The sequence below is a fragment of the Zootoca vivipara genome, chromosome 1, assembly GCF_963506605.1.
Source record: "Zootoca vivipara chromosome 1, rZooViv1.1, whole genome shotgun sequence".
In the NCBI taxonomy this organism is placed as follows: Eukaryota; Metazoa; Chordata; class Lepidosauria; order Squamata; family Lacertidae; genus Zootoca; species Zootoca vivipara.
Window position 1 is genome coordinate 128,573,594 of NC_083276.1, and position 18,547 is coordinate 128,592,140.

An 18,547-nucleotide genomic window follows, 5' to 3' on the forward strand; every position below is an offset into this window, starting at 1 on the left:
CCGCAACCCCAGAGTCAGTCACGACTGGACCTAATGGTCAGGGGTCCCTTTACCCTTTTACCTTACCTCCAAAATATATATTATTGTGCTTTCCTACCCACTCACCACAGCTTCCTCTTGCCCCTTAATGCTTCTGCTGAAGAGTAGGCATGGCTCCAAGTTTAATTTGGCAGTCCAAGCAAATATTAATTGAATGAATGTTTCATTTTATTATTACTAACACAACTGGACGTAGTTGTAGTTGTTATGGTGAGGAACGGGGGAGCTGTATGTTTGTTCCTATATTCAAAATTATTTTTTAAAGAAGAAGACGACGACGTTGGCCTAACGCTCTTCATTTGCGTTTTGATCTGGATTTCCTTCCCCTCTAGGTGCAGGCTGAGATCAAGAAGACCTGGGCTAGGTGGAACCTGGCTGTGGACTGGGAGAGGACGGCTCCTTGTGGGAGCTATCGCTATGGCTCTGTCCACACACACATGATGCACAGCACCAGCAGCCAGTCTCAAATGGCGGCCAGTTCCCGCGTGGTACTGATTTCCACCAGGGCTGGCGAAAACGTCACCCGGCAGAACGACGCCCAGATAACTTTGCCTGGGTATGTTAGGAGCAACTCTGAACAGGACTGTGTGCCCCGGTGGACTCATGAAGAGGCTGAAAAAGAAGAAGAGGAGGAGGAGGAGGAGAAAAGGCTTGATGCTATTTCTCTCAAGGAGTCCTTTACGCTTCAGGGCCATTGCGCAGGCTCCCTTAAGGAGGAGGTGGCGGAGAGCAGGGCTGAAGTAGAGGCAGCACTTTAGCAAGCCAGAGAGGCACAGGCATGAAAGAGAGGCCGGGAATTAAAAACAATAATGGGCAGGCCCTTGTTTTCCTACCCAAGGAACCAAGCTCTGCATCAGAGCCCGCCATCTTGGCTCATCTTCATCAAAGACTTCCTCATGTCATGTGCTGACTCAGATCTGTGTAGCCCACTGTCATCTACAGGGGCTCTTCACTGTTTCAGGCCGAAGCTTCTCTCAGAGCTGCAACCGGGGCTTCCTTGCCATAGAGAGCATGGGGTTTTCTGCATGCGAAGCGCATCTTCTGCTGAGCTCTTGATGACCCAGGAGCCTCACAAGCATTTCTGCATTGCATGATGTCCCTGTGTTAGCAGGAAGTTTCTTTCTACCTTAAAAACATCAGGGGCACCAGTGAAGTTGAAATTCAGTGGCCTCACAAGGCAGATTACATGAAAAGGAAAATACAATACACAAGTCAAAAATACAAACAACATATCAACCACCATTAAAACAAGAACATATAGTAAGCATGAAAGATGACCACAGCATTAAAAATTACAGTATCAGGCCAGCATAATATCATTAAATCTACTTAAACGTTAACATTTCAATCCCAGCATGTTTCTAGGAAAAGGCAACTCAGAATAGGTTGGTCTTTAAAACTGACTTCCAGCCCAAAAGAAGGGAGGAGGCGATCACACATGTCACACCCAGAAGAGACTTCCGCGTTGTGGGGCTACAAACAAAAAGGCCCTGTCTCTCATGAAAGCAACATAAATCTCGATCATGGACATGTGAGAACGGCCTCTGGTGCTAATCTGAAAAGCACAGGCAGATTGATGAGAGGGAAGCTGGTCCTTCACATAACCTGATCCAAAACCATTAGGGCTTTGGAGAGCCATACCTGTATCTTAAATAAGAGCATAATAAGAGTCCCGGCGTGCTATGGTCCATGGGGTCACGAAGAGTCGGACACGACTAAACGACTAAACAACAACAATAAGAGTCCTGCTGGATCTGTCCAAAAGCCCAAATTCTCCTATTCTTCTAGTGGCTGACCAGGGGCCTATTGGAGTCTGCAAGCAGTGCTTTCCCCACTTTGTTGCCGAGCAACTGGTATTTGGAGACCACTGCCTGCAGTCTGGGAGGTAATACACAGCCTTCATGGCTAGCAGCTGTGGATAGCCTTATGCACTGTTCACTTTTTATGGTGAATGCCATAGCTTATGTGCTGTGAAAGGGGAAAAAACCATTTGGCCTCTTCCATCTCCCATTATTCAGCCACATTGTGGAATTTGCCTTTTCCTTTCTTTCTTTTCTACAATTTTCTTATTGGTTTCTGCAGTTTACATTTGTATTCAAATCATACTCATACTCATAAAGGATTCCACGATTCCTTGGACTTCCCTCTGCCCCTCCATGTTCCATTGACATTCCTTTTTCAACTGCATCTCATAAGATTCTCCATTTTCTTTAAATTCCCCATTTCCCCATAGTTCTTGTTACATTACAAGTGTTGTTATAGTCACGCCAAAGTTTTTAGCTGCTTACAGTGTTCTCCAAGCTAACTTATACATTTTTCCCATCCCTTAGTAAAATGTCTTCTTGATTTCTGATCTTCCTGGTCATTTTTGCCATTTCAGCGTAATCCATCTTTATCAGCCATTCTTCTCTGGACGGGACTTTTTTTTTTTCCATCTCCAGGCCAAAAGTATCCACGCCGACTTAAATAATCTTTTCTGCTCCTTCGGTTTTTCTGCACCAAAATCTCCCAATAGAAAAGCTGCTGGTTTTTTCCAAATGTTTCAAAACATTATATATACTTTCCCAGATTGTTTTTGTTATTTTGCATGCCCACTACATATGGTACAACGTGCCTGGAATTTTCCACAGCTGCCACAGTTCAAAATTTTTCTTGTCTTATCCACCACAACCCTGGGACCCCTTGTCTTCAGAGCAGGTGCTTCATCCTAGAGCTACAGCCCAGAACAGCTAATTGGAACACAGAAACCAACCTTATAGCAAGCCTGGCGGTTGATTCGTCTAGCATCACCTTTCCAGAGTTTCAGACAGGAGTTTGTCCCAGGCCTATTTGGAGATGTCAGGACTTGATTAAAGAGCTTTATTGCTTGCAGGATGTTTGCTTTTTCCACTGAGCTACAGTCCTCATGCTAAGAACAAAGTACAAAGCTTTCTAGGAAAAGTATGATGAGGATTCGACTTTGATCTGCAATGGAGAAACTTTAAAATACATTAGCTCTCTCCCTCGGCTCATTTTAAAAATGTTATTTAAAATTTTAAAAATGCGAAAGCATCAGCTTGGGGAAAAAAGAGGCAAAAGAAAAGTGTAAAAGATCACAGTTCATCAGATACAATACACATAAGACAACAGCTACTGGGGAGAAAACAACATTGTTGAAATACGAGCACAACATAAATGATAGGGAAATACAAGCTCGGACTCACATTGTCAGGGGTGTTTTTGTAGAACATTAGTGGAAATGAGCTACCCAGATTTTAGTACTTTTATGTCTAATTGATTTCTGTGGGAGAGGCATGTGCTTGATGAGCACGAAACCTTTGGCAGGAGGCCCAGGTCTTGGAACCTGTGTTTCCATCAAACACTTGAGAAGAGTGAAGGTTGTGATTTGGAGAAGAAAAGCAGCAGTCAGGACGGGGTGCTTAACCCAATTGCCTCCTGCTATTTCTCCCTTTCATCTCTCTCACTTGGTAGCTTTTTTCCTAGCTGGGTTCCCAAATATATGGTTGGTTCACTTCAGGAAAAAGTACAGGGAAGATCCGAAGACCCTTTCCCCCTGCCTGCCACTCCAGCCTGTTACCAAGGTTCCACCCAAACTCAAAATGCTTCATTGTGACAACACTGGACATAATCTAGGGAAAAATGTTTGTTCCTTATTGTCTGACTGAACTTTGTTTGCTTATTGATTTGTTAATATGAGTGCGGGTTTACTGTATAAATGGGTGCCAGCTGTATTTTCTTTTTATTTATTTATTTATTTATTAAATTTTTATTCAGTTTTCTTTTTCTGTTATTACATACATCTCATATCACATCACCTCATCCCTCCGCTCATGGGCTTCCCCCAACTTCCACTTCTGGTTTGTTTCCCTTTTATTGCATACTGCTGTTTCTTAAAAACCCACTATATCATTTCTTTGTTGTTTTAAATGTTCTTTGTTAATAAAGATGTGAGTGTTTATTTAAATACTGCCATCAAGTCAATAGCCTTCCTTTGTTTCTGCAAGTATATTATAAATGGTTCCCACTCTTTTTCAAAGTCACTGTTGTCTTTTTCTGGTGCCGCCTGTATCTCAACAGGTATTTGCCTACCCAAATACAGTACATGAGAATTAATGTTAATTGATGTTATTGAAGTTGATAAACCTATTTATGTAAATATTGTGAAGTGGTGCACAAGATATATTAAATTTTGTTTTGTTTTGTTTTTAAGTTCTGTCTGCTTTGCTTTTAAAAAAAAATCATTTGAGGGAAAGATATTGGATTGTATCCAGCATAGCACCAAGTTAAAGGCACTTGGTGTTATACTTCTTGCACAAGAGATAGTGCAAGAACATTACCAAAGATTGTTGTGCAACAGATTATGCAACCAGAATCAGCTGTCACCTATCAAGTTGGGGACTCCTTTGTTGCACAGCCTTTAAGCTCTTGCACCTAGTGGACAGAGGAGGTGAGACACAACCGATTGAACTTAGAAGTGATCTTAGCTGAAATTGTGTAGGCAAAACCTGTGCAATCAAGTTCAGGGTATAACCTACTGATTATTAACATTATACACGAGTTGTTTGGAAAGCAATGAGCTGGTTCACATTACGTACTCTCTCTTGATGGCTATAAGGCTTTTGATAGAATTGATTCGTTGTTTCTGACACGCCTGCTAAACAAATTTAAATTTGGATCCAAGTTCTTGCACCTCATTAAGCAACTATACTCCAAATCAAAGGCAATCATTTCAATCAATGGCTTTGATGATCAAGCTATAGGTCTCGTAAAGAGCTGACCTCTCTCGCCATTGTTGTTTGCGTTGGTCATAGAGCTACTAGTCATCCAACTACGCAGAGACACTTCTATAGACAGGGTCAACATGCAGAATGAGATACACAAAGGCAGATGACGCCCTTTTATTTTTGCAGAATCCAACGGCAGCCCTTGAGTCACAGTGGCAGAAATGTATCACAGGGTAGCAGGATTGCAAATCAACTATTCTAAATCTGTGCTCCTTCCTATCAATTTAGACAACACTACAAGAGACTTGGGGATGCGGGTGGCGCTGTGCTCTAAACCACAGAGCCTAGGGCTTGCTAATCGGAAGGTCGTCAGTTCGTTCAGTCCCAGCTCCTGCCCACCTACCAGTTCAAAAGCATGTCAAAGTGGAAGTAGATAAATAGGTACCGCTACAGCGGGAAGGTAAACGGCGTTTCCATGTGCTGCTCTGGTTCGCCAGAAGCAGCTTAGTCATGCTGGCCACATGACCCAGAAGCTGTCTGCAGACAAACACCGGCTGCCTCGGCCAGTAAAGTGAGATGAGCGTCGCAACCCCAGAATCATCCGTGACTGGATCTAACAGTCAGGGGTACCTTTACCTTTTTATAAGAGACTTGTGACTAGTTATCTCTCCATTTGCCACAGTGCATGGAAGATTTAAATACTTGGCTATTAACCTCATTGCAGGTGCAAGCCAACTGGGACTTAGAAACTATAGGGTACTGTATAAAGGCATTCAACAAGAACTTAGGAAATGGAAACATCTCAGCCTTTGCTGGCTTGGGTGATTGGCTTGGTCAAAATGTCTGTTACCTAAGTTCTTACCCCGCCCCAGGTTTTGCCTATTCCCATCCCTCCTCTTCAGCTAAAGAAATAGCAAAACAAACTCAATGTATTTGTGCCAGGAGGCAAAAGAAATATGGGATAAGCAACAAAATTCTCTACAGACATAGAACAAAAGTAGGGATGGGAATGCCTAACTTAATGTTATACTATGCTGCTTTTCAAATCAAATCCTTGATCCCATTGCTCAGGGGAAGAACAGAAGCATCCACCAAACTAATTACAGTTTGCCATTTCCTTTCAAAACTTAATGCGTATTTCTGGAATTTGAGCCCCATGCTGGGCAAAAGATTCCAGCATTGCAGGGGGTTGGACTAGATTACTCTTGTGGCCCCTTCCAACTATGAGTTTCCCCATTTATTGCTATCTTTCTATTAGAGTGCTTCATCCTGTTAGCTGTTTTTTTATTACATTCTGTACATTCCCTTGAGGTGTGTGGATGCGATAGGTAAACAAACAAAAGCAGCTCCCTCTGTGGAAAGTTGGTTTCACTCTCAAATAGAGCCATTACCACAAAATTGTCTTGAGCACCCGGCTACAAAAGCTGGATACCCTTTTTTCTTTTTAATCATACCTATGTGAGATGTATGATTCAGAAACATTAAGAAGATTTTACTTATGGTAAGTACAAATACATTCGCAAGTGAAACAGCAAGCACCTGTTCTTTGTCAAAATTACTTCTTTTGCTAAATTAATTTCTTTGTGCTGAAATCAATGTTCTTCTTCCAGAGCTGCTGACAGCATGTCCACTTTTTTAAAAGTCATGGAAATAATCAGGAACAGAGTAAAACTATTGTTATTGGCCATCAGGACTGATGAACAGGGCTTACAAGGTGGTAGAACTGAAACATGCTGCTCCTTACCTGAGGACACCTATGAAAGCCAAATAGATCTTCTGCTCTATGAGATGACAACATGCTTCTCTTGCAAAGTTGCTGTAGGTATTTCTGCATCACCTTTTAACAATGGCCAGAGCATTCCTTTATTAAGTACTGAGCTTAATAGTTAGAGCCACACAAAAGACCAAATCAGATGTCATGAGAGACTCGCAGTTGGTGAGTCACAGTTGGTGAGTCACCAACATTTGGTGAAGTAAGAGGCAGGCTGCGCCAGTTAATGAGCACCAGTTAATGAGTTTGCACTGTGGCCCCTTCCAAACCATGACCCCCATCTCTCTGCTTCCGGCGAGGCTCTGGCACAGGCATCCCCAAACAACGGCCCTCCAAATGTTTTGGCCTACAACTCCCATGATCCTTAGCTAACAGGACCAGTGGTCGGGGAAGATGGGAATTGTAGTCCAAAACATCTGGAGGGCCGAAGTTTGGGGATGCCTGCTCTGGCGAATGACATAATCAAGCCCATGCCACCAAGTTTGGAGTGGGTCGCCATGTTGTTGGGACAGAGAGACAGGATCTGCTGTGAGGCAAGGACAAAGTCTTGATACTGGGATGTCCTGATTTCAAGTCAGAAGCTGTGATGGCTTTACCAATTCCAGGACTGTCTCGGGAGAATCGGGGCAGTTGAGGTATATGAGACAGACAGAGGCCTCGTACTACCCAGGGAGCCCTCAAGCCCCTAAGAGGCTTGGCCCTTTTGGAGGGGAGACATGTTGTTGTTGTTTAGTCGTTTAGTTGTGTCCGGCTCTTCATGACCCCATGGACCATAGCACGCCAGGCACTCCTTCTTCCACTGCCTCCTGCAGTTTGGTCAAACTCAAGTTCCTAGCTTCGAGAACACTGTCCAACCATCTCGTCCTCTGTCGTCCCCTTCTCCTTGTGCCCTCCATCTTTCCCAACATCAGGGTCTTTTCCAGGGAGTCTTCTCTTCTCATGAGGTGGCCAAAGTATGGGAGCCTCAGCTTCAGGATCTGTCCTTCCAGTGAACACTCAGGGCTGATTTCCTTCAGAATGGATAGGTTTGATCTTCTTGCAGTCCATGGGACTCTCAAGAGTCTCCTCCAGCACCATAATTCAAAAGCATCAATCCTTTGGTGATCAGCCTTCTTTATGGTCCAGCTCTCGCTTCCATACATCACTACTGGGAAAACCATAGCTTTAACTATACGGACCTTTGTCGGCAAGGTAATGTCTCTGCTTTTTAAGATGCTGTCTAGGGGAGACACGGGGCTTCCAATTAACCATAGATGTACCGGGGGGCGGGAATGAGGGTTCTTTCTTTTTAAAAGTTTTAGAAGAGGGGGCTTATACTGCTCAGGCTCCTTCCCTTCTTTTGCCTGTACTTTCTAGCAAAGCTTCAGGGCAAAGCGGCTCCATAGAATGCCATGTTGTGGCTCTGGCATGCTGCTTTCCTCTTGCTATGCTTCCTAGAGTAGCCCTGGAGTAGCACTTTGCTCTGAAGTGTGTGGGGGGGGAGTACAGAGGGAGCAGCATGCTCTACTTTTTAAAGTTTAAAAAAGAGGGGGGAATCCCTCTGCCACCTTGCACATCTCAGAAAGCGGCTGCCTGCATGGCGCTTGCGCAGGTGCCCTTGAGATATGGCCCTGGTGCCTGCAAAGCCTCTGAGGTCTACTGCCCTCTCAGTAGAGAAGGTAACTATTTGTTTCTCCCTTGAGAATTCGGCTCCCCCCCCCTTTCCTCTGCCCGTCCTATGTGTTTCCCCCCAGATCTCTTGGGGGAAATGAAGCGTGTGCTCTTTCTGTGGTGGGCATGGGCTGATCTGGGGTGGTGAGAGAAGTGACCAGAGGGGGCAGCAGACACAGCATTAGCCAGAAAATCAAAATGTGGCTATGAACCTAAGGTGGTCAGTGACTCTTCTAAGGTAAGAGGGGGGGAGGAGGGGGCCTTGGAAGGCTCCCAATCCAGAATCCTTTCAAACCTGGCAGCAACTCTGAAGTTGAGGCTGTATTACTCCAGAAAAGTCTTGTCATGCCTGTGGAATTGCACTCAGTTTGAACTCACTTTGATTAAGTATTGCCTCCCTGGCCTGTCACATCCTCTACATTTTCCTTATCTGTTTGTTGCTGTTGTCTGTGAAAACCTCCCCTTATGGATTGTTACCTTTTCCCATCTTGTTTCTGTGCAATATTTTCCCTTACTAATACAAAATAAAAAAAATTGCTGCTGCTGCTGCTGTTATTTTCAACGCCCTACCCAGAGCCAATGAAGCCACAGGGACACTCAAAATCTTTGCTCTAACTTGGCGTGACAGCAAAGCTTTGTTCTGATAGCAGACTTTTTCTTATTATTATCAAAGATGACACTTGGAGGATGAGAGGGAAAGGAGTTTAAGATAGCTGGGCGAAGGGTAAAATGAGCAATGCAGGCAGCTAGAACATCTGTGGTATGAAAAGTTATGGGATTTTAGCACTGATTGGAAATGAAGCAGTGAAGGCGAATCTGCTTGAATTGCCTTGTTACTGCATTCATTTATTTAAATTTCTATACCACCCTTCATCTCAGGATCACTGCATGCCCTTCCCCACAGGTTTGTATATTAGTAATATGTATCCAAGGAACACATGTCTGAGTCTTTAGCCAAGAGTCATGCCATGCCATGCCATGTAGGGTTGCCATACATCCAGAATTTCTCAGACATATCTGGAATGCCACATTCGTGAGCTTCATCTGGGCAGAAATCGGCCAAATGCCTGGAAAAATCCAGATGTATGGTAACCCGGACTTTTCTGCCTGGATTTTCACTGTTTGAAACATGGCAACCCTAATGCTATGGGGGCAATCAGACACCAGAGTTTATAGCAAAAGAATAGGGTGTTTGTGACAAAGCAGAAGTATCAATTAACGACCTCACCGGTGTTCAGACTGGGACCCAACTCTGTTTTGGGTCCCCTTGACATGGGTTTCTGCTGTGTTTGCTCCATACCTATAGGAAGATAGCATGACAGAAACATTAATTTGGTTGTATAGGTTTGTTCAGCTTCCCATGCAGCTTGAGTGATAAGCCCTGTTCAGGGAGGCTTTTAATGTTTAATAGATTACTGTGTTTTATTTTTCTGTTGGAAGCCGCCCAGAGTGGCTGGGGGAACCCAGCCAGATGGGCGGGGTATAAATAATAAATTATTATTATTATTTATTACAACACTCCTGATGGTTAGGGGCATCTTGTTTTGTAGCAGAACGAATACTTGTTTGCTACCTCACCTATAGAAGCAGTCTGTCTGAAAAGTTATTTTAACACAGCAAACAAAAAATTAAAAGAAAATTCTATGGTATTTGGCAGAGGAGAAACAAAGGTTGCCATGTGCTGTTGCTCCTTCTGAAAGAAAGGTAGTATGGAATGAAGAAGTAGGGCTGCCATGGGCAAGCTGCTCTCTTACATACCACCATTAATGGTGCTATGTTGTTGTTTGTTATTGTTATTAAAGATTTTCTTTATTTACAGAAATATGTGCAATGTCTCTCGTAACATTTTTGCAAATCAGTTTCATCTGTTTAGACATTGGGAAGAAAAGGGGGAAATAGGTAGATGGGGGAAGGGTGGGTGGGGTGGGGTGATGATGTTTCTATATCTGGGGGGGGGAGGTTTGTCAGCATCACTTGTGTAGATTCTCTGCTGTTCGCTTGTGTTCCTTTAGTGATGAGACATGTTGGGGTTGGCCTAGGTCAGGATATGGTTGTTCATTTGTGGTTGGCGGTGGTGGTCTTTGTTGCGTGTGTGAGTGGGGTGGGTGGGTGTTTTGGATCAGGTTAGCCATATTGGTTTGTATGCTGTTGGTGTTATAATAATTTTAAGGTGCACACACATTTTAGGCCACACTCCACAGAAAACCAATCCTTCGCACTTCAAAATTAGGAAATTCACCCTCAAAAAATAGACACTTTATTTTAGTACACAGAACAGTCCTGAAGCCGACTTGGCTCTCCTAAGGACCACAAAATATTTCCTCTGCAGCAGAAGTATCTTGGAAAAACCTTTCCCAGTAGTTGTTTTCACCTACAAATACTGTCAAAAGAGCATATTTTGTGTATGACTAGGCTATTGATTCGCCAGGTAACACAGTCAGTGAGCATTACCAGGTATCTTTTCAAACAGGAGACAAGCCACACTCTTATTTATTTATTAAGTAGACTGCCTCTTTCTGTGATGCTCATATGATGCTAAATGGTTGGGCAATTTCTAAAGCCTTTGTTCTGGGTCCTCACCTTGCAAGCACTGCTAGGAGTTGTTTCTTTTTGTTTTTCAATGTATTTATCAATTTGGTGCAAGAAATTTTTTATTCTGAAAGTGTGGCCCAGAGAAAAACATTTGGGAACCACTGTACTAAACCCTTAAAGGTAAAGGGACCCCTGACCATTAAGTCCAGCCGCGGACGACTCTGGGGTTGCGGCGCTCATCTCACTTTATTGGCCGAGGGAGCTGGTGTTTGTCCACAGACAACTTACGGGTCATGTGGCCAGCATGACTAAGCCGCTTCTGGCAAACCAGAGCAGCGCATGGAAACGCCGTTTACCTTCTCACCTATTTATCTACTTGCACTTTGATGTGCTTTCGAACTGCTAGGTTGGCAGGAGCAGGGACCGAGCAACGGGAGCTCACCCCGTCGCGGGGATTTGAACCACCGACCTTCTGATCGGCAAGCCCTAGGCTCTGTGGTTTAACCCACAGAGCCACCTGTGTCCCTATTGTAGGTTTTAAGCAATGTTTAAATGATGTTTTCCTTTCAGTGGCCACTGCCAACTGAGCTTCCTCAGTTTTTGGGGCAAATAAGTGCTGCTCGGCAAGCCCTAGGCTCAGTGGTTTAACCCACAGCGCTACCCGTGTCTAGCCCACTGGTTAATTCCTGTAGTAAAAATATATGGAAAACAAAAATTGGCACAAATCCAGTCCCAGTGGATATTTTCAGTAGCCTCACTCAGCTGTATCCCCATTGTTATCTGACTCTGCAATTCAACCCCCCACCTTGCTTTTCATCTCCCAGGTCTCTGTGGTCTACAAAGGATTTAAAGTTATCTGGAAAACACCTGCGTCTTTTATAAGTGTGTTCCATGTTGTCATTGTGTCTCACAGTCACTTTGAGTTGTTGATCTGGCCACAGGCTGTAATAAGCCTCACAAAGAGCAGGCTTTTGAGGAGTTGAATGCAGTACTTCTGTAGAAAGGGAGAACTTTTTATTTCAGGAAAAATGACAACGTTATTCAACAACACTATTGTCCATTTTGCTTCCCCTACCTTTACTGTAAGTTAAATGAAACCGACGGTTGTGCTGAACAACTGACAGCAGGCATGAGAAATTAAGGACCTGGGGTGCCCACAAATTCACCAACCCTGTCATTTCTTGGTGGGCTAAAAATTCAGGCGTACAGGTCCTTAATATAGTTTGAAGGCTTAATATCCACAATTAATATAACCTTGTTCCCACAATATATGGTGCATTTGAAAAAGGTATGGTGGTGCACTTAGGACACAAATTTTGTGAACTAGATTGAAGACATATGGCTGGCCAAACCAGGAAAGTCATTCCCTGCATATATTAGGGAAAATTTGATTGAGATTTTAGCTTTCCCCTGCCCCCCCCCATTGTCTATGCCCATGGGAGAATACAACCCTAAAATTTGGAAATCATACAGGAGCAAATTGATTTTACTGCCACTCTTTGAGGGAGCAAATAATGACATAAAGACAAAATACACCTATGGATACCCGGTAATATCACTTGTAGCAACAAGGCTATCTGCAATCCATACATGGAGGAATCTGCAGGATTTAGGCTTACGTAGATTGATAGTACAGTGGTACCTCTACTTACAAATTTAATGCGTTCCGAACACACATTTGTAAGTCGGAAAAAATTGTAAGTCGAATCCCACAGGAATGCATTGGCAGGAGCAACCCTATCTAAAAATTCGTAAGTAGAAAAAATCCTATCTAAACCGCATCCAAGATGGCGGACGGAGCTCCATTTGTAAGTAGCAAAATTCGTAAGTAGAGTTATTTGTAAGTAGAGGTACCACTGTATTAAAATGTTTGGAAATTGGGCTTAGGGGGTGAAAAATAATGTATAAGGTTACCAGTGATGGGAGGAAAAAGAAAAAACAGATGCTTTTAATGCCATACACTGGCCTTTTGTTCCATGTATGGAAGAAACAGGAGTCTACATAATACCATACTTTATCAGCAGTTTCAACACAAATCTGGATGCTTTGACAATGCAAACTTATTGAATTTTGACCATGGAGGTTTTTTCCTCCATCTTTGGATAACTGTTTTAATACATCACCCAGACAATTCAGCATACAACATTCCTGTGAAGAATAAAACACAAGGTGAGAAAGACAGACTGGTTTCTACTGCTGCAGGCGAGACCTGCGTGGGGAGGGGTGGCTTGTGTTTTGTTCTCCTGCTTTATTATTACTGAAATATACTCGGAGTCGAGAGTGAATTTCATGCTCTTTATTCAGCTCATATTCATCAGGGAGAAGAAGAGAAGACGAATGGCTCTTTTCCCAAAACCATCTGCTTATATACATTATTTACACAATGGGCCTTGCGTGATTGGCTACTTCAGGGCTACACCTGTGGGCCAATTATATTGTGGATTGACTTCTGCCTGCAGCCTGATTGGCTGCTCCTACAGGCCAATCAGGTAGCAGATTCACTTCTGCCAGCCGCCTGATTGGCTGCTCCCGCAGGCCAATCAGGTTGCGGATTCACTTCCACCTGGAGTTGGATTGGGTAGCTCCCGCTGATTCTGAATCCTATTGTTCTAGGATTCAGCTCAGTACATAACACCCCTCCCCTCTAAGTTCCAGTCCTGCCCGGGAAATTGCATTCGTAGTCCCCAAGGTCTGCTGGCCGCCTCCGTGTGCGTTGTGGCCTGGGGTGTTCCTTGGTCAGGGGTTCTGGTTCTGGCTCGTGTTCCGAGGCTGCTGGCTGTGCCGGGGCTGTCTGGTCTGGCGCCACTGAACCACTAGGTTGTGACTCTGGTTCCGGTGTCCTTCCAGCCTCGGGGCGCCCCTCTGTGCCTACTGCTTCTGCTTCCCCTGCCCACCCCTCTCGCTCTACAGGCCTCACTGCCCTGCTGTCCCCTTGGGACCCCTCTGTCCCGCTCTCCTCCCGGGTTCCTCCTGGGAATCGTCGCCGTAGCTGGTCACAGTGGCGGCGCCAACATTGCCCCCCTTCCGTTAGTACCTCGTACGACACGGGACCGGTCACCTTGGTGACTGTGGTGGGTACCCATGCTGGGCCTGCCCCAAAATTCTTTGCATACACTGGGTCCTGGGCCACAAATGTCCGGGGGTTCCTGCCTTTCCCCACCACTACCTCATCCTGAGCTCTGTCGGGGTGAAGTCGGTCCAGTCTAGTTGCAAGGCGCCGGCCCATGAGTAGTTCAGCTGGGCTCCGGCCCGTCGTTGTGCTTGGGGTGCTGTGCTGTGCTAGAAGAAATGCGGCAAGGCGGTATTCCCAGTCCCCTTGTGTTATGCGGCGGAGGCTGTCCTTGGTGGTCCGCACCATGCGCTCCGCTTGGCCATTGGTGGCAGGGTGGAATGGTGCTGAGCGGATGTGGCGGATGGCATTCTGCGCTGTGAAGGTCTGGAACTCCTCTGACGTGAATGCGGTTCCATTGTCCGAGACGAGGGTGTCAGGGAGCCCGTGGGTTGCAAACAGCTTACGTAGTACCCGGATGGCTGCCGCCGTAGAAGTGGACGGTACCAGTGCGACCTCCAGCCATTTGGTGTAGGAATCCACCACTATGAAGAATGTTTTTCCCTGGAAGGGGCCAGCGAAGTCCACGTGCAAGCGTGACCATGGATGTCGGGCGGACTCCCAGGGCTGGACTGGGGCCCTTGGGGGATCCGGGCGGGATTCTTGGCAGGTCTGGCAGTGTTGGACCCAGGCCTCTATCTCTCTGTCAATCCCCGGCCACCACACATAACTCCTGGCAAGGGCCTTCATCCTCACTACCCCTGGGTGTGTCTCGTGTAGGGCTGTGAGGACCCTTTTGCGGAGGGGCTGGGGAACAACAACCCTGCTTCCCCATAACAGGCACCCCTTGTGGGCCGACAGTTCATGTTTGCGGTTTGTGTAGCCAGCGAATTCTGGCCCGGGGCTGCTGCTGGGCCATCCTCGCCACACCCAGTCCAGGACCCGGGAGATGACCCTATCTTTTGTGGAATGGTGCGCAACTTCTTGTGCCTGAATGGGTCGGTCGGGAAGCAGCTCCAGGGTCATAACCTCTTGCGCAGGCGCTGGGTCGGGGCCTGTTTCTGGTAGTGGTAGCCTGCTGAGTGCGTCTGCGTGGCCCATCGCCTTCCCAGGGCGGTGGATTAGTGCATACTGGTAGCCGGCAAGGAAAATTGACCACCTGAGGACACGTGGAGACAACACTTGGGGGGTCTGCTTCTCGGGGGCAAACAGGCCAAGCAACGGCTTGTGGTCAGTCACTATGGTAAAGGGCCGCCCGTACAAGAAATCATGGAATTTTTTTACGCCCTTCACGATTGCCAGACCCTCCTTGTCAATCTGTGAGTAGTTTCGTTCGGCTGCAGCAAGCGTCTGGGAGAAGTATGCCACCGGCACCTCTCTTCCATCCGGGAGTTGGTGTCCCAGGACAGCGCCGATGCCATAGGGAGAGGCGTCGCATGCCAGCACCACTGGCAGCCTCTCGTCGAAGTGTGCCAAGACCGAGTTTGAGACGAGCAAGTCCTTGACTGCCTGGAATGCGGCCCTTTGTCGCTGGCCCCACACCCAAGGGGCCCTTTTATCTAGGAGTCTGTGTAGGGGCTCCGCTACCGCTGCCTTATGGGGAAGGAAGGCATGGTAAAAGTTCAATAGTCCCAAGAATGACTGAAGTTCGGGCTTGCTCTTGGGCGCTGGGGCCTCACAAATGGCCCGTACCTTGTCACCGGTTGGATGGACCCCTTCTGCGTCCACCTTAAATCCCAGAAAGTCCACCTGCGGCACTCCCAGTAAACACTTTTCCCGCTTCACCTTGAGGCCCGCCGTCTGGAAACGGTGCAGGACGGAGCGGAGGCGGTCCTCAAATTCCTCTGGTGTGGGCCCGGCGATCAGTACATCATCGAAGAAGGGGGTGACGCCAGGAATCCCTTTAAGGAGAGAGTCCATTAGATTCTGGAATATGCCTGGTGCCACGCTAACGCCAAATTGCAGCCGCTTTACTCTGAATGCCCCTCTGTGCGTCACAATCGTCTGAGCCTCTGCTGTGGCTTCGTCCACAGGCAACTGTTGATACGCTTGGGCCAAGTCCAGTTTGCCAAAGATTTTTGACCCAGCCAGGGTGGCGAGGACATGGCTGACCACTGGCACTGGGTATGCATGGGCCGTGAGAGCCTTGTTTATGGTGCATTTGTAGTCTGCACAGATGCGGACCGAACCGTTAGGCTTGACGGGTGTGACAATTGGAGTTTCCCAGGGGGCGTTGGGCACCGGCTCCAGCACTCCTTGCTCCACGAGCCGGTCCAATTCCTCGTCTATGCGGGGTTTCAGGGCGAACGGGACCCGGCGGGCCTTGTGCCTGATGGGTCGTACAGCGGGGTCTAGCTGTAGGGCAATGGGGGGTCCTGTATATCGTCCCAATGCCCCATCGAAAACCCCTGGAAACTCTTTGCATATGGCGTCCACGTCCACTTGTAAGCTAGTGCGGTTCACCCCGGTAACGGCTAGCCCCAGAGGTCCAAACCATGCCAGTCCCAGTAAGCTAACGTAGGGGCCCTTAACTACCAGCAAGTCCAATTGTTGCTTTCGCCCTCGATATTGCACCCTGAAGGTCCCCACCCCCATTGTAGGGACCTTACGTTTCTGGAAGTCCCGGAGGGTGAATGGGGCCGGCCTTAGTTTGGGACCCCCATTAGGGCACAGTTCCCTTAATGTTCGGACCGAGATTATGGATAGAGTTGAACCCGTGTCCAGCTCCATGCGGCATGGGGCTCCCTCTATCTGCACCTCTATATAAATTTTCTCTGTGCTGGGATGGGGCAACTGGAATACCTGGTAGTCCGTGATCTCCGTCGAGTTGCCTTGGTGCATGGTGCCGTGTGACCTGGGGCTCCTGGGTCGGTCATCTGATGCTTGTCGACGGGTGAGTCGAGCCCGACACACCCGGGCGATGTGTCCCAATTTTCTGCACTGCCTGCACTCTGCGTTGCGGAAACGACAGGTCCTCCTCTCGTGGTTCTCCCCGCAGCTTGCACAGTTCCCTCCTTCTCGTCGAGGCTGCTGTGGTGTGTGTGCTGCTTGAGTGCGCCGCTGTACTCGGTGTACTTCCTCCCTGTCAGATTCGGATTCGTCGGTGAGGTCTTCGTGGTAGACCCTCGGTTGGGATGGCAGGGCCGGTCGTGCCTCTTGCGTTGACCTCTCGGCGGCTTCGGTTGCCAGGGCTTCCTCCAGAGCAATCTGGAACGTGAGGTCTTTTTTTGCGTAGAGGCGTCGTTGCAACATCTCGTCCCTCAGGCCACCGACGAGGCGGTCACGAAGCATGTTCTCCAACTCTGAGAAGTTGCATAACCGGGCGGCTTGGCGGAGGGAGGTCACAAACCTAGTTATGGTTTCCCCCGGGGCTTGCCGCTTTGCGTAGAAGGCATTTCGGCAAGCTACCACCGAGGGCTGTGGTGAAAAGTGCTCCTTCAGCCGTTCCATTATTGTTTTGTAAGAGACGGTAGCGACATCTCTAGGTGCAAGGAGAGCCCGGGCGATTTCAAACGTCTCCTCTCCACAGACGCTGAAGAATGTCGCCCTCTTCATGGTATCGTTGGTGACTTCTTTCGCTTGCAGGAGGAAGTTGAAACGGGCGGCGTACCCTTCCCAGTCTCCTGATGCTGGTTTGAATGGCAAGAAGCTGCTGTCGGTTGCCATTCTGGGTTCCTTGGGTCCTGGAGCTGAAGCCTGGATGCACGGTGCGATGCAGCGGTGCAGCAGGTGGCGGTGCTGCGGTGCAGTGCGTGGTGGCGGTCAGCTCAGCAGGATCCCATCCTCGTCGCCAGTGAAATATACTCGGAGTCGAGAGTGAATTTCATGCTCTTTATTCAGCTCATATTCATCAGGGAGAAGAAGAGAAGACGAATGGCTCTTTTCCCAAAACCATCTGCTTATATACATTATTTACACAATGGGCCTTGCGTGATTGGCTACTTCAGGGCTACACCTGTGGGCCAATTATATTGTGGATTGACTTCTGCCTGCAGCCTGATTGGCTGCTCCTACAGGCCAATCAGGTAGCAGATTCACTTCTGCCAGCCGCCTGATTGGCTGCTCCCGCAGGCCAATCAGGTTGCGGATTCACTTCCACCTGGAGTTGGATTGGGTAGCTCCCGCTGATTCTGAATCCTATTGTTCTAGGATTCAGCTCAGTACATAACAATTACCTACTATTGAAAACCAATAAAGATATATACATATACATATAAAAGGCTTAAGGTTGTATTCAAGCACACAGTGCTACCTCTTGACACAATCTGCTTCTGAGAATTGCACAGAACCATAACGCAATTGAAAACATCCCACCCAGTTCAAATTCTGCTTCAGCCCACAAATTCAGTGGCCTTGGGTAACCTAATATCTCTCAGCCTCAGGCCGAACATCTGTAACATGGTAATAATAACACTGTTTGTGTGAAAGAGACTTCTCAAAATTAGGACAAGTAAAATGTCCCCACAGTGCCTTGACTCATTCATGGTTTTTATACTGTAATGAACAAGAATGGGCATTGTCTGTTAATTACAATGATGCGACTACGGAATTTAAATCCATCACACCCAATGTGCGATGTCTCATTTTCTAAGACAGGAAGAGTTGGAGTTCAAAGAAGGGGCTTAAAAGGGGAAGAGAAGACGACATAGGGCTGGTATTATTGTCAGTGTGACGTTACCAAGGAGCAAAGTGAAAGCTAGTGTCGGAGAGGTAGAGGGAGCAATACGGAAATGCAAAGGAGAGTAAGCTTTAAAGTGGAGAAGCATTGGGACGGGTGCCTTG

At 47.0% G+C, this 18,547-nt stretch overlaps 1 protein-coding gene across 1 annotated transcript in view; it reads left to right on the forward strand.

Annotated features, from left to right (window-relative positions):
- The window catches only part of PTH2R (parathyroid hormone 2 receptor), a 48,612-nt gene extending 47,784 nt beyond the window's left edge, over positions 1-828 (forward strand). Inside the window, exon 14 of the mRNA XM_035115245.2 lies at positions 372-828. Coding sequence (XP_034971136.2) covers positions 372-797 — 426 coding nt within the window. The 3' untranslated portion in view covers positions 798-828. The remainder of the gene's footprint in view (positions 1-371) is intronic.
- Positions 829-18,547: the final 17,719 nt, after the last annotated feature.